The following is a 16381-nucleotide window of genomic DNA, read 5'->3' as shown; positions in this document are numbered from 1 at the left end:
CCTGTCACCAGAGGGCAGCAGAGACCGTCCTAGAGACATTAATGACACTCAGTGTGTCCAATTTACTAATTATGATTTCCCTGTTAAAAGACGTGTTTTCTGTTGTCCTTTGCAGAAGCTTGAATTATTTACTTTGTTCGTTTGTTTCCTGAGTCAGTCTTCGAAACGTAGTGTTTGTTGGTTTTTCAGGTGTACTGTGATCTTGCGGCTTCCGTTTCTCAGTAAAGTATTATGTTATGTTACACAGCCAAGCAGGACAGGGTCTACAGTATATTGACTAACCCTAACTGTACGGTAGTGGGAAAGTAATTTACTTGGTTCTCTACACCCTGTCCCTCTCCTTGCTGTCTGGTTCCAGATACTGCTGGTATGTATGTAATGTATGTATGTATGTATGTAAAATGTAAATGTATAATGCTACTAATATAATACATAGACTGTGCTGTCCTGTAGACTGTGCTGTATATAAACCCTACCACTAGTCTACCTGTAGACTGTGCTGTATAGAAACCCTGCCACTAGTCTACCTGTAGACTGTGCTGTATAGAAACCCTACCATTAGTCTACCTGTAGACTGTGCTGTATAGAAACCCTGCCACTAGTCTACCTGTAGACTGTGCTGTATAGAAACCCTGCCACTAGTCTACCTGTAGACTGTGCTGTATAGAAACCCTACCACTAGTCTACCTGTAGACTGTGCTGTATAGAAACCCTACCATTAGTCTACCTGTAGACTGTGCTGTATAGAAACCCTGCCACTAGTCTACCTGTAGACTGTGCTGTATAGAAACCCTGCCACTAGTCTACCTGTAGACTGTGCTGTATAGAAACCTTACCACTACTTTGCCTCTGTACCAGGCGTTTTCAAAGTCTGAGACAGTGGGCCTCCCTGCAGAGGATGTAATGAGCATGTCATATATTTGTCAAATAAATAGTTGCACTGAAATTGTTACAGAACAACGTTTTATTTTTGGACAGTCAGTTCTGATTGTAGGCATTATTCATCTCCTGCTCCCACATCTGGGCTAAAATCATGCTCTGCACACCTTAATTAACATGTAACTGACCTACCAAAAATATTTCATCAATAAAAGTGCTTTCAGAATACCCAGATAATCATTATTCAATTGAATAAAGTTACTTTCTTGTTTTGATTATACATGTCATTGCCCTTTTAAGAAACCATTTATTTTATTTTACTAGGCAAGTCAGTTAAGAACAAATTCTTATTTCCAATGATGCCTAGGAACAGTGGGTTAAATGTCTTGTTCAGTGGCAGAACGACAGAGTTGTACCTTGTCAACTCGGGGATTTGACCTTGCAACCTTTCGGTTACAAGTCCAACGCTCTAACCACTAGGCTACCTGCCGTCCCTTTTAAAAAGCCATTTCCCTTTTAAGAACAAATTCTTATTTACTATGACGGCCTACCCCGGCCAAACCCGGACGACGCTGGGCCAATTGTGCGCCGCCCTACGGGACTCCCAAACACGGCTGGATGTGATACAGCCTGGAATCAAACCAGGGACTGTAGTGATGCCTCTTGCACTGCCTTAGACCACTGCGTCACTCGGGAGCCCAAAGCAGTTTCTATGGCTACGTTTAAAAAGGGGCTTTCCAGAGCTAACACGTTTATTTCTTAACTCCTAAAATTGCAAGAGTTGCATCATTTAAAAAAGCAACTACAAACTGAGTTTCTAGCATGGTTGGGGCAATAATGCAACAGAGCTCTTAAAGTGGCACGGTCTTCTTAAAGAGGCTCGGTCTTCTTAAAGTGGCACGGTCTTCTTAAAGTGGCACGGTCTTCTTAAAGTGGCACGGTCTTCTTAAAGTGGCACGGTCTTCTTAAAGTGGCGCGGTCTTCTTAAAGTGGCACGGTCTTCTTAAAGTGGCACGGTCTTCTTAAAGTGGCACGGTCTTCTTAAAGTGGCACTGGCTTCTTAAAGTGGCACGGTCTTCCTAAAGTGGCACGGTCTTCTTAAAGTGGCACGGTCTTCTTAAAAGGGGACTGGCTTCTTAAAGTGGCACTGGCTTCTTAAAGTTAATTGACTTGCCTAGTTTAAAGGATAAATATGTGTTTCCCCCGTGATTGTAACTATAAACAGGCTTTATATTATTTCATTATTGGAGAACCGAATACAGTTTGACTTGTCTTTTCTTTCACACATTCCTTGAAACTCTTTGGCACACCCCTGGGAAGTGTCTCACACTTTGAAAACCTCTGCTCTAGACTGTGCTGTATAAAAGGACACCGTAGATGTGATCATTTATCTTATAACATTTAGATATGTCAGGGCTTGTTTAGAAGGGTTAGGGTTTGTTGAGGGTTAATTGTTGGAGGTTTTAGTGACCAGCATGCTCCATGTCTCTGCAGCCCAAATCCAGGGGGAGGTGGAGCGGATCTTTGAGCTAGCCCGGAGCCTACAACTGGTGGTGCTGGATGCAGACACAGTGAACCACCCAATACAGCTGTCTAAAACATCGCTGGCCCCCATCCTGGTCTACATCAAGGTCTCCTCCCCCAAGGTAAGGTTCCTCAAAGCTGGGTTAGTAAAGGTTCCACACAGCTGGGTTAGTAAAAGTTCTATCCAGCTGGGTTAGTAAAGGTTCCTGACAGCTGGGTTAGTAAAGGTTCCTCAAAGCTGGGTTAGTAAAGGTTCCACACAGCTGGGTGAGTAAAGGTTCCTGACAGCTGGGTTAGTAAAGGTTCCTGACAGCTGGGTTAGTAAAGGTTACTCACAGCTGGGTTAGTAAAGGTTCCACAAAGCTGGGTTAGTAAAGGTTCCACACAGCTGGGTTAGTAAAGGTTCCACACAGCTGGGTTAGTAAAGGTACCACACAGCTGGGTTAGTAAAGGTACCACACAGCTGGGTTAGTAAAGGTTCCACACAGCTGGGTGAGTAAAGGTTCCTGACAGCTGGGTTAGTAAAGGTTCCTCAAAGCTGGGTTAGTAAAGGTCCTTTATAGCTGAGTTAGTAAATATACTTCACATCTAGGTTAGTAAAACGTTCTATAAAGCTGTGTTAGTACATTTGTTATACAGCTGGGTTAGGAAAGGTTCATTACAGCTAAGTTGGTAAAGGTCTTCACAGATCGGTAATTCAAATGTTTTTCACAGCTGGGCTGGTAAAGGTTCCTGACAGCTGGGTTAGTAAAGGTTCCTGACAGCTGGGTTAGTAAAGGTTCCTGACAGCTGGGTTAGTAAAGGTTCCTGACAGCTGGGTTGGTAAAGGTTACTCACAGATCGGTAATTCAAATGTTTTTCACAGCTGGGCTGGTAAAGGTTCCTGACAGCTGGGTTAGTAAAGGTTCCTGACAGCTGGGTTAGTAAAGGTTCCTGACAGCTGGGTTAGTAAAGGTTCCTGACAGCTGGGTTAGTAAAGGTTCCTCACAGCTGGGTTAGTAAAGGTTCCTCACAGCTGGGTTAGTAAAGGTTCCTGACAGCTGGGTTAGTAAAGGTTCCTGACAGCTGGGATAGTAAAGGTTCCTGACAGCTGGGTTAGTAAAGGTCTTCACAGATGGGTTAGTAAAGGTTCCTCACAGCTGGGTTAGTAAAGGTTCCTCACAGCTGGGTTAGTAAAGGTTCCTGACAGCTGGGTTAGTAAAGGTTCCTGACAGCTGGGTTAGTAAAGGTTCCTGACAGCTGGGTTAGTAAATGTTCCTCACAGCTGGGTTAGTAAAGGTTCCTGACAGCTGGGTTAGTAAAGGTTCCTGACAGCTGGGTTAGTAAAGGTTCCTGACAGCTGGGTTAGTAAAGGTTCCTGACAGCTGGGTTAGTAAAGGTTCCTCACAGCTGGGTTAGTAAAGGTTCCTGACAGCTGGGTTAGTAAAGGTTCCTGACAGCTGGGTTAGTAAAGGTTCCTCACAGCTGGGTTAGTAAAGGTTCCTGACAGCTGGGTTAGTAAAGGTTCCTCACAGCTGGGTTAGTAAAGGTTCCTGACAGCTGGGTTAGTAAAGGTTCCTCACAGCTGGGTTAGTAAAGGTTCCTGACAGCTGGGTTAGTAAATGTTCCTCACAGCTGGGTTAGTAAAGGTTACTCACAGCTGGGTTAGTAAAGGTCTTCACAGCTTGGTTAGTAAAGGTTCCTGACAGCTGTGTTAGTAAAGGTTCCTGACAGCTGGGTTAGTAAAGGTTCCTGACAGCTGGGTTAGTAAAGGTTCCTGACAGCTGGGTTAGTAAATGTTCCTCACAGCTGGGTTAGTAAAGGTTACTCACAGCTGGGTTAGTAAATGTTCCTCACAGCTGGGTTAGTAAAGGTTACTCACAGCTGGGTTAGTAAAAGGTATTCACAGCTAGGTTAGTAAAGGTTCCTGACAGCTGGGTTAGTAAAGGTTCCTGACAGCCCCGGTTGCCTCGGTTGAGGCACGGGAACCTGTTCACCCAGCTTAGGCATGGGAGCCTACAAACTAACCAACCTGAGGCCTCCCAGGTAGCTCCGGCTCCAACACCAGGACCTGACATAGCCTCCAACACAAAAACACTCCCTGATGCTTCCCTTTGTTGAGTCGTCATTCTCTAACGATGTGCGCTGAGAGTCGGGAAGTAAGTTCAGGGAGTGAATACATTTGATAAATAAATGAACAAAACAAGAAACACAAACAGCGCACCGACATGAAACAGCAACAATGACGACAGGGGAAGAAACCAAAGGGAGTGACAAATAAAGGGCAGGTAATCAAGGAGGTGATGGAGTCCAGGTGAGTGTCATTATTCGCGTAATGCTGGTGACAGGTGTGCGCCCTAACGAGCACCCTGGTGACCTAGAGGCCGGAGAGGGAGCACACGTGACACCATTTTGTTGCTCCCAGCCTATAGACAGAAACTAAAACAGGAAACGCCCGTGCTCAGGTCTATTCAATGCTAGTCTGACCAATCGGATTCCATGCTTCAAGATTGTTTCGATCACGTGGAGTGGGATATGTTTCGGGTAGCCTCAGACAATAACCTTGACGTATACGCTGACTAGGTGAGCGAGTTTATTAGCAAGTGCATCGGTGATGTTGTATCCACTATGACAATTAAAACCTTCCTGTCACAGCCGTTAAAAGAAGAGGATCAAGGTGCAGCGTTGTAAACATTTTCTCTTTATTTGGAAAAAAGACGCCGAACAAAACAAGAAACAAAAACAAACCGTGAAGCTTAAGGCTATGTGCCCTAAACAAAAGTCAACTTCCCACAAAGACAGGTGGAAAAAAGGGCTACCTAAGTATGGTTCTCAATCAGAGACAACGATAGACAGCTGCCTCTGATTGAGAACCACACCCGGCCAAACACAAAGAAATAGAAAACATAGAAATAAAGAAACTAGAATGCCCACCCTAGTCACACCCTGGCCTAACCAAAATAGAGAATAAAAGCCTCTCTATGGCCAGGGCGGGACAACAACGCTAGGCTACCTGCTGCCCCTTAACCTACTTATGGAACAGCTGTGAAGCAACAACAACATAGGCACACACACACACGATAGCATAAGCACTATACACACATGTACACATGGATTTTGTACTGTATTTATGTGGTAGTGGTGGTGTAGGGGTCTGAGGGCACACAGTCTGAATTTATTGTAATGTCTTAAAATTGTATAAACTGCCTTAGTTTTTGCTGGACCAGAGGAAGAATGGCGATCCATAATGAATACAATTACAAATACAGCTGGGGTAGTAAAGGTTCTATACATTAAAGATAGGTTGTATATGTTAATTTCACCCTCGGTCTCTTCTGCTCTTCCTCTCTACCTCTTGTCTTCTGTTGTCCAGGTGTTATCAAGGCTGATCAAGACCAGGGGCAAGTCTCAGACCAAGCATCTCAACGTCCAGATGGTGGCTGCAGACAAGCTGGCCCAGTGCCCAACGGTGAGAGTAACCTAATCACAACAACCATAACCCTACCCTAATAACCCAAACCCAAAGCTTACCCTCCCCTAACTGTCCCAGTGTCCCATGTTGAGAGTAACCTTAACCCTAACCATAATAACCATAACCCTACCATAATAACCCAAACCCAAAGCTTACCCTCCCCTAACTGTCCCAGTGTCCCATGTTGAGAGTAACCTTAACCCTAACCATAATAACCATAACCCTACCATAATAACCCAAACCCAAAGATTACCCTCCCCTAACTGTCCCAGTGTCCCATGTTGAGAGTAAACTTAACCCTAACCATAATAACCATAACCCTAACCTAACCGTAATAACCCTAACCCTAACCCTAACCCTAACCCAAACCTTACCCTCACCCTAACCAGCCCTGTGTCCTTTTTGTGAATTTTCTATATGACCATGACAGTACCAGCCTGAGTGTATGTTGATTCTATCTGGATAACAGATGATATCTGCTATTTTGCTTTTTGATCCTGCATGTATCATGGCAAACTCAGCTAAGAACTCTGGCCAACTCTCAGCTAAGAACTTTTTAAACTTTCCATTCCATTTTAAATGTGCACCAGTTGTCAAAATGTAATCAAATCAAATATATTTATAAAGCCCTTTTTACATCAGCAGATGTCACAAAGTGCTTATACAGAAACCCAGCCTAAAACACCAAACAGCAAGCAATGCAGTCTGGTTTTTAACCTGGACACACTTTTGACCATTACTTTGCCATTCAAAGGTTGATTGAAATACACCTGGATCAGGCTTCTTGCAAGTGGTTTGAGAATGATCTGTCAGACAGGATACATTGTGTGATTTCTAAAGGTGTCAAGTGTAACGTCCTGGATGTTACACAATGTGGACCGCAGGGGTCAGTATTGGAACCAATTCCTTTTTACTCTTTATATATACTGAACAAAAATATAAATGCAACATGCAACAATTTCTAAGATTTTACTGAGTTACAGTTCATGTAATGAAATCAGTCAATTGAAATAAATTCATTAGGCCCTAATCTATGGATTTCACATGACTTGGACTATAGATATGCATTTGATACTGTACCTTAATAAAAAGGTAGGGGAAAACCAGTCAGTTTCTGGTGTGACCACTATTTGCCTCATGCAGCACAACACATCTCATTTGCATAGAGTTTATCAGGCTCTATGCAGGCCATGGAAGAACTGGAACATTTTCAGCTTCCAGGAAGTGTACAGATCCTTGCGACATGGCGCCGTTCATGCTGAAACATGAGGTGATGGCGGTGGATGATGAATGGCATGACAATGGGCCTCAGGATCTCATCACGGCATCTCTGTGCATTCAAATTGACATCGATAAAAATGTAATTGTGGTCATTGTTCATAGCTTATTCCTTATACATTCCATAACCCCACCGCCACCATGGGGCACTCTGTTCACAACGTTGACATCAGCAAACCGCTCGCCGACACAATGCCATACACATCGTCGCTTTATTCCGGGACAATGTGGACCGCCCAGACTTTCAATGTAGCGACTATTTGCTTGCAGAGGACTACAGGGGAAAAGTGCCTACTCTTAGCAAACAGGTAGCAAACCTACACAACCTACTGGGGAATCCTACACAAGCTACTGGGGAATCCCACACAAGCTACTGGGGAATCCTACACAACCTACTGGGGAATCCTACACAAGCTACTGGGGAATCCTACACAACCTACTGGGGAATCCTACACAAGCTACTGGGGAATCCTACACAAGCTACTGGGGAATCCTACACAAGCTACTGGGGAATCCTACACAAGCTACTGGGGAATCCTACACAAGCTACTGGGGAATCCTACATAAGCTACTGGGGAATCCTACACAAGCTACTGGGGAATCCTACACAAGCTACTGGGGAATCCTACACAAGCTACTGGGGAATCCTACACAAGCTACTGGGGAATCCTACACAACCTACTGGGGAATCCTACACAAGCTACTGGGGAATCCTACACAACCTACTGGGGAATCCTACACAACCTACTGGGGAATCCTACACAAGCTACTGGGGAATCCCACACAAGCTACTGGGGAATCCTACACAACCTACTGGGGAATCCTACACAAGCTACTGGGGAATCCTACACAACCTACTGGGGAATCCTACACAAGCTACTGGGGAATCCTACACAAGCTACTGGGGAATCCTACACAAGCTACTGGGGAATCCTACACAAGCTACTGGGGAATCCTACACAAGCTACTGGGGAATCCTACACAACCTACTGGGGATTCCTACATAAGCTACTGGGGAATCCTACACAAGCTACTGGGGAATCCTACACAAGCTACTGGGGAATCCCACACAAGCTACTGGGGAATCCTACACAAGCTACTGGGGAATCCTACACAAGCTACTGGGGAATCCTACACAAGCTACTGGGGAATCCTACACAAGCTACTGGGGAATCCTACACAACCTACTGGGGAATCCTACACAAGCTACTGGGGAATCCCACACAAGCTACTGGGGAATCCTACACAAGCTACTGGGGAATCCTACACAAGCTACTGGGGAATCCCACACAAGCTACTGGGGAATCCTACACAAGCTACTGGGGAATCCTACACAAGCTACTGGGGAATCCTACACAAGCTACTGGGGAATCCTACACAAGCTACTGGGGAATCCTACACAAGCTACTGGGGAATCCTACACAAGCTACTGGGGAATCCTACACAAGCTACTGGGGAATCCTACACAACCTACTGGGGAATCCCACACAAGCTACTGGGGAATCCTACACAAGCTACTGGGGAATCCTACACAACCTACTGGGGAATCCTACACAAGCTACTGGGGAATCCCACACAAGCTACTGGGGAATCCTACACAAGCTACTGGGGAATCCTACACAACCTACTGGGGAATCCTACACAAGCTACTGGGGAATCCTACACAACCTACTGGGGAATCCTACACAACCTACTGGGGAATCCCACACAAGCTACTGGGGAATCCCACACAAGCTACTGGGGAATCCTACACAAGCTACTGGGGAATCCCACACGAGCTACTGGGGAATCCTACACAAGCTACTGGGGAATCCTACACAAGCTACTGGGGAATCCTACACAAGCTACTGGGGAATCCCACACAAGCTACTGGGGAATCCTACACAAGCTACTGGGGAATCCATGCCCACCTACTTTTTCTTTCTCTTCCAACCCAGTAGCCGGACGCCGCTCTGGCCTGGTAGAAGTGTCACCGCCGTGGCGGCTCTCCCCAGCCGACTGGCCGGTACTCTGCAGGGATCCCTGCCAGAAGGGGTCTCCCCCTTGCGTGGAGAATGGAGTTGGTGGGATGCTGGTGGAATCCTGGTCCCGTGTGGCTGGTGCTTGCAATACCAGAGTTGTGGGTTTGATTCCCACAGGGGTCCAGAAAAACGTATGAAAATGTATTCACTTGCTATTGTACGTTGCTCTGGATAAGAGTGTCTGCTAAGTAAAAAAAAAGACAAATAAAATGTAAATGCTCCTGGATGACTTGGTGGAAGTTCTTGTTCTTGATCCTATAAACCAGCCATGGAGCTACATGGAAATCAAAAACAGTGTCCTCTGGCAAAAGGGGCCTCCTTGGAGATGTTAAGCCTGGACTGGACAGACACTAGAAACAACTTTGCTGCACTGGATCCAGAGGCTCTGGAGGCTTTTAATTCAAGATTGGATCCGGAAGTTCCTCTGTTCTGTCTTCCTCTCTGGTTTCTTCTAAATCGGGTTCCTATCCTCAGGGTTCATACCTTCATCAGACCGTGAGGCTGTCTGAGACTCCCGCCTGTTCATCATCCACAATGGATACTGCAGCTGGCTCTCGGGCCCCACCACCCTTTGGTCCTTGAGGGGATTGCGAAAGAACAGCCAAACCTCCTCAGCAGTTGCACCGGCTGTCGTCATCGGCAGTTTGATGATAAGAAACATCCTGGTTCTTGGTGGAAAAACTCAGTCCTGGAACACGAGTGCAGGACATTACAAGGCTGCTTCCAACCATTCTGCTGTTGTCCACGTGGGTTCAAACAGCATTACTTCTGAAATTGGATAGTAAAGAACTGATTCTGGAACTGAAAGATTCCAAAAAGGGGGAATTATTACAGGTCCGGTACCATCATTGGGCCGCGGGTTTGAAAGATGCAGCCGGCTGCTGGCATTACACACCTGGCTAACAGATTACTGTAGCTCTGCTGGCATTACACACCTGGCTAAAAGATTACTGTAGCTCTGCTGGCATTACACACCTGGCTAACAGATTACTGTTGTTGGAATGACTTTTATAGATCACTTTGACACCTTTTGGAAACAGAAGATGCTCTACAGGAATTGATGGATCCGAATAATATTAGCTCCTGGACTCAACGCATTTCAATGATCCAAGCCCAGCTCAGTTAAACCCTACCATTGTGTCGCTGAGTTGTCATAATGAAAGCTGAATTACTTGATCTAAAGTGCAGAAGTATGAAGAATAATATTTTTAGAATGGGAATAAAGGAAAACTATCATTCAACGGAGGAAAAAGTAAAGGTGTTCATGAAACGTAATCTCAAGATGACGGATGAACAGTTTTTCAAAGGGCTCACCGTTTTCTCGGTGGCAGAGTGGAGGGAAGGCCCCGTCCAATCGGAGCAGTGCTAACTCACTACAAAATGCATTGTTACAACAGGGTAGGGAACTGAAGAACACACCGTTCTCTATTAATGAGCAAATTTCCCTTTAAAAATGAGAGACGGCGTGCCCTGTACCCCACTTTCAAAAGGATCTGAGCAGAGAAGCAGAATGTTTGTCTCGTGGGCGATAAATTGTATGTAAATAACCAAATGTTCAGGGACTCTAAGATTACAATGTGGCTGTGAGTGATAGCTACCTCCTGCTGAAGTACTCCCCGATATACAGTGCATTTGCATTGCATTACACAGTATAATAATGGATTCATTTGTTTAAAAAATGTATATAATTCATTTTTTATTCATGCAGTATGGAATCCGTGGACTATGTGCACTTAAAATAAGGTTGGATTTATGGTAATGAAAAATGGGTAAGATTAACTCATCTTTTTTTATTTAAGCAATATGGAACTTCGGACTATATGGACTTAAAAATCAGGTTTTGATTTGGGGGAAGGAGAATATGGGTATGGCTGACTATCTGGATGACTGACCCCTGCCTGCCCTTGACCTGTCTTTTGCCTGCCCCTGTTGGATTAATAAACTGTTGTTACTTCAACGTTGTCTGCATCTGGGTCTTACCTGAAACGTGATAGTACGAACTGGCCATGACTGACCCATCAGACCCGGGCCAGCTGCGCAACGCCATCTCCTCCCAAGGAGCCACCAAAGGTAGACGCAAGGAACTGCTTCGTGGCCTTATGGAGGGGGTCCAAACGTTGGCGGGTTGTCTGGGAGGCAGCCTACCATGGTGGTAACCTCACAGCCCTTCAGTAACTCAGCTTCACCACAGCTCCCATCTTGGTTCATCCTGACCCTTCCTGTCAGTTTGTGGTGGAGGCCGATGCTTCTGATGTAGGAGTGGGGGCGGTCCTGTCCCAGCGTTCTTCCCTGGACCTGAAGCTTCATCCCTGTGTCTTCTTCTCCCACCGCCTCAATGCCAAGGAGAAAAACTATGATGTGGGGAATTGTGAGCTTCTCGCAGTGAAGATGGATTTGGAGGAATGGAGGCACTGGATGGAAGGGGCAGAACATCCGTTCATTGTGTGGACCGACCGCAAAAACTTGGAGTATCTCCACATCGCCAAACACCTTAACTCCAGGCAAGCCAGATGGACCCTGCTATTCACACGGTTCACTTCTCCCTCTCATATCGGCCAGGATCCAATAGGTCTGTAGCATTGGGTCTAGAATGTGTCCCCCCTTGAAAGGGGGATGACGCGGCAGCTTTCCGATCTTTGGGGATCTCAGATGATATGAAAGAGAGGTTGAACAGGCTAGTAATAGGGTTTGCAACAATTTCTGGCTGATAATTTTAGAACGAGAGGGTTCAGATTGTCTAGCCCTGCTGATATGTCGTCGTCCAGATTTTGCAAGTCTTTCAGAACATCAGCTATCTGGATTTTGGTGAAGGAGAAATGGGGAGGCTTGGGTTGCTGTGAGGGGTGCAGGTCTGTTGACCAGATTAGTGGTGGCCAGGTGGAAAGCATGGCCAGCCGTAGAAAAATGGTTATTGAAATTCTCAATTATTGTGGATTTATCGGTGGTGACAGTGTTTCCTAGCCTCAGTGCAGTGGGCAGCTGGGAGGAGGTGCTCTTATTCTCCATGGACTTTACAGTGTCCAATAACTTTTTGGAGTTTGTGCTACAGGATGTAAATTTCTGGTTTGAAAAGCCAGCTTTCCTAACTGCCTGTGGATATTGGTTCCTAACTTACCTGAAAAGTTGCATATGGCGGGGGGCTATTCGATGCTAATGCAGAACGCCACAGAATGTTTATGTGCTGGTCAAGGACAGTCAGGTCTAAAGTGAACCATGGGCTATATCTGTTCCTGGTTCTACATTTTTTGAATAGGGCATGCTTATTTAAGATTGTGAGGAAAGCACTTTTAAAGAATAACCAGGCATCTTCTACTGACGGAATGAGGTCAATTTCCTTCCAGGATACCCGGGCCAAGTCGATTAGAAAGGCCTGCTCGCTGAAGTGTTTTAGGGAGCGTTTGACAGTGATGAGGGGTGGTAGTTTGACTGCAGACCCATTATGGACGCAAGCAATGAGGCAGTGATCTCTGAGATCCTGGTTGAAGACAGCAAAGGTGTATTTGGAGGGCAGGTTGGTTAGGATGATATCTATGAGGAAGCCTGTGTTTACGGATTTGGGGTTGTACCTGGTAGGTTCATTGATAATTTGAGAGCATCAAGCGTAGATTGTAGGCCGAGGTGTTAATAAATCCTCTACTCAATACCCATACCGTATCCGGGATCACTTTCCTAAACAACCGCTGAATTGCAGGCGCGCCAAATTCAAAAATATTTATAATCATGCAATCACAAGTGAAATATAACAAAACACAGTTTAGCTTGTTGTTAATCCACCTATCGTGTCAGATTTTGAAAATATATTTTACAGCGAAAGAAATCCAAGCTTCTGTGAGTGTAGCATTCTATGCTACATTAGCTTAGCCTTATATTAGCTTGCTTGGCCACGAAAGTTATAAAAGCAATCAAATTAATCGCTTACCTTTGATAATCTTCGGGTGGTTCCACTCACGAGACTCCCAGTTACACAACAAATGTTCTTTATGTTCGATAAATATTACTTTTATATCCAAATACCTCCCGTTCGTTTGGTTCGTTATGTGCCAAAATCCACCGTAAAGAGCATTCGCCAAAACGCATACGAAAATGCCAAATAATATCCATAAATTCCACAGAAACATGTCAAACGTTTTTTATCATGAATCCTAAGGTTGTTTTTCAAATATCTATTCGATAATATATCAACCGAGAGTGTTGCTTATTCATTACGAACGGGAGGAACAATGGCCGCATTTCTCTGTTACGCGGAGCTCACTCTGAGAGCCCCCACCGATCCACTTACGCAATGTGCCCCTTCACGCTCATTTTTCAAAATAAAAGCCTGAAACTTTGTCTAATGACTGTTGACACCCTAGGGAAGCCATGGAAAAAAAGATCTGGTTGATATCCCTTTAAATGCTCGTTAGACAGGCCTCAGAACTGTGAGGTTTAAAAAGAAATACACTTCCGGTTTAGATTTTCGTCCGGTTTTCGCTTGCAATATCAGTTCTGTTTAACCCACAGACAATATTAAGACAGTTTTGGAAACTTTAGAGTGTTTTCTATCCTAATCTGATAATTATATGCATATTCTAGTTTTGGGGGCTGAGAAATAGGCAGTTTCAAATGGGTACGTTTTTTAGCCAAAAACAAAAATGTCGCCCCCTGTTTCCAAGGCTATCTCATCGTTGTTGTTATTCAAGCTTATTACTGTTGTGTCGTCTGCGAACTTGATGATTGAGTTGGATGCGTGCGTGGCCACACAGTCATGGGTGAACAGGGAGTGCAGGAAGGGGTTGAGCACGCACCCTTGTGGGGCCCCAGTGTTAAGAATCAGCGAAGTGGAGGTGTTGTTTCCTACTTTCACAACCTGGGGGCGCCCGTCAGGAAGGTCCAATTGCACAGGGCAGAGTTCCGACCCAGAGCCAAGAGCTTGATGATATGTGATATGATCCTTGACTAGTCTCTCAAAGCACTTCATGACGACAGAAGTGAGTGCTACGGGGCGATAGTCATTTAGTTCAGTTACAGCATGTGAGGACAGCACACCAGCCAGCTGGTCGGCACATGCTCTGAGGATGCGGCTAGGGATGCCGTCTGGACCGGCATCCTTGCGAGGGTTAACACACTTAAACGTCTTGCTCATGTCGGCCACGGAGAGGTATTATCAAAGGTATTATCTGAGTTTCAGAGGTCGTCAGAATATGAATGTCCTCTGTTACTTGCATGTTATTGATTTGATAAACCTTGTTTCTTAGGCTACATAAGTTCGTGGGCTATTTTTGAGCACTTTTCTGGAATGCTTGCTTGTTTTCATTTCTTTACTTGGAAGCTTAGCAGAAGCATCCTACTAGGGCTCACCGCCTCAGTGCTATGATTATAACTGGTTCACAGGCCCATGATTACTGCATACAGTAGCTGTAGGATCAACAGAGACGTTTAGGGCAGTTAGAGGGACATAAATGAACGTACATTATCTGCAGCATTATGACAACTCGGCGACACAATTGTAGGGATTAACTGAACTAGCAGTCAGTATCAGTCTGTATCACCCTGTATAATTTTTAATCATCCTGTATCAATCTGTACCACCCTTCTCCTCCTATCTGTATCCCCCTGTATCGGTCTGTATAACCCTGGTCTATGCCTCTCCATGCTGAATCTGTCCTGGTTATCTGAGATTACGTTCTTTCTTTCCATCCTGTCTAAATCATGCTCCTAATCAGAGATGTGCTTGACTTGATTATCAGATAGTGTTATTTGAAGTAACTGGTATCCAAGGGGACTGGTAAAGAAGCAGTGACATGGATTCAGTCTGAATGACACTAATACCCTGTCTGACCTGCAGGAGATGTATGACGTAATCTTGGATGAGAACCAGCTGAGTGATGCCTGTGAGCACATAGCAGACTACCTAGAGGCCTACTGGAGGGCCACCCACCCCCCCGAAACAGAACCTGTTAACCCCTTAGTGGAGAAGCTGGCAGAGAACACTCTGGCTATCGGCCCTGCTCCTAAGGTAACCCTAAATCTAACCATATCCCCAACCTCAACCCAAAATCTAACCACAACCCAACTTCACCGTTAGAACGCCACCATAGTAAGAAGAACATTGTTATAATGTCACTATAGTTATAATGTCACCATAGTTATAATGTCACCATAGTTATAATGTCACCATAGTTATAATGTCACCATAGTTATAATGTCACCATAGTTATAATGTCACCATAGTTATAATGTCACCATAGTTATAATGTCACTATAGTTATAATGTCACCATAGTTATAATGTCACCATAGTTATAATGATGTCACCATAGTTATAATGTCACCATAGTTATAATGTCACCATAGTTATAATGTCACCATAGTTATAATGTCACCATAGTTATAATGTCACCATAGTTATAATGTCACCATAGTTATAATGATGTCACCATAGTTATAATGTCACCATAGTTATAATGTCACCATAGTTATAATGTCACCATAGTTATAATGATGTCACCATAGTTATAATGTCACCATAGTTATAATGTCACCATAGTTATAATGTCACCATAGTTATAATGTCACTATAGTTATAATGTCACTATAGTTATAATGTCACTATAGTTATAATGTCACCGTAGTTATAATGTCACCATAGTTATAATGTCACCATAGTTATAATGTCACTATAGTTATAATGTCACCATAGTTATAATGTCACCATAGTTATAATGTCACCATAGTTCTAATGTTAGAACGTCACTGTAGTTAGAACGTCACTGTAGTTAGAACGTCACTGTAGTTAGAACGTCACTGTAGTTAGAACGTCACTGTAGTTAGAACGTCACATTGTTGGATCATATAATACGAACATTACCATAGCTATATTATAGTTATATATAGTTAGAATGTCATAGTAGTTAGAACGTCACCACAGCTGTACTCAAACTCCTGTTTTCATTTTCATCATGTGTCATTTGTCATTTCTTCTCCCTCTTTACTAATTTCCTGTGGGAAATACCAGAAGTGAGACATCTTTTTCTGGTGAGTCACCACATAGACACCATCTACACCATATACACACCATATATACACCATATACACCCCATATATACACCATATACACCCCATATATACACCATATACACCCCATATATACACCCTATATATACACCATATAAACACCATATACACACCATATATACACCATATATACACCATATATACACCATATACACCCCATATACACCCCATATAAA

At 44.3% G+C, this 16381-nt stretch overlaps 1 protein-coding gene across 1 annotated transcript in view; it reads left to right on the top strand.

Moving 5' to 3' along the window:
• The window catches only part of LOC139559544 (voltage-dependent L-type calcium channel subunit beta-2-like), a 50041-nt gene that overhangs the window by 18540 nt on the left and 15120 nt on the right, over window positions 1-16381 (top strand). The window contains exons 4-6 of the mRNA XM_071375633.1: window positions 2374-2525; window positions 5756-5851; window positions 14978-15148. Coding sequence (XP_071231734.1) covers window positions 2374-2525; window positions 5756-5851; window positions 14978-15148 — 419 coding nt within the window. The remainder of the gene's footprint in view (window positions 1-2373; window positions 2526-5755; window positions 5852-14977; window positions 15149-16381) is intronic.

This window comes from Salvelinus alpinus, chromosome 30 (genome assembly GCF_045679555.1).
Source record: "Salvelinus alpinus chromosome 30, SLU_Salpinus.1, whole genome shotgun sequence".
NCBI lineage: Eukaryota > Metazoa > Chordata > Actinopteri > Salmoniformes > Salmonidae > Salvelinus > Salvelinus alpinus.
Note: the sequence above shows the minus strand (reverse complement) of the source record. Positions and strands in the feature narration are given on the sequence as shown.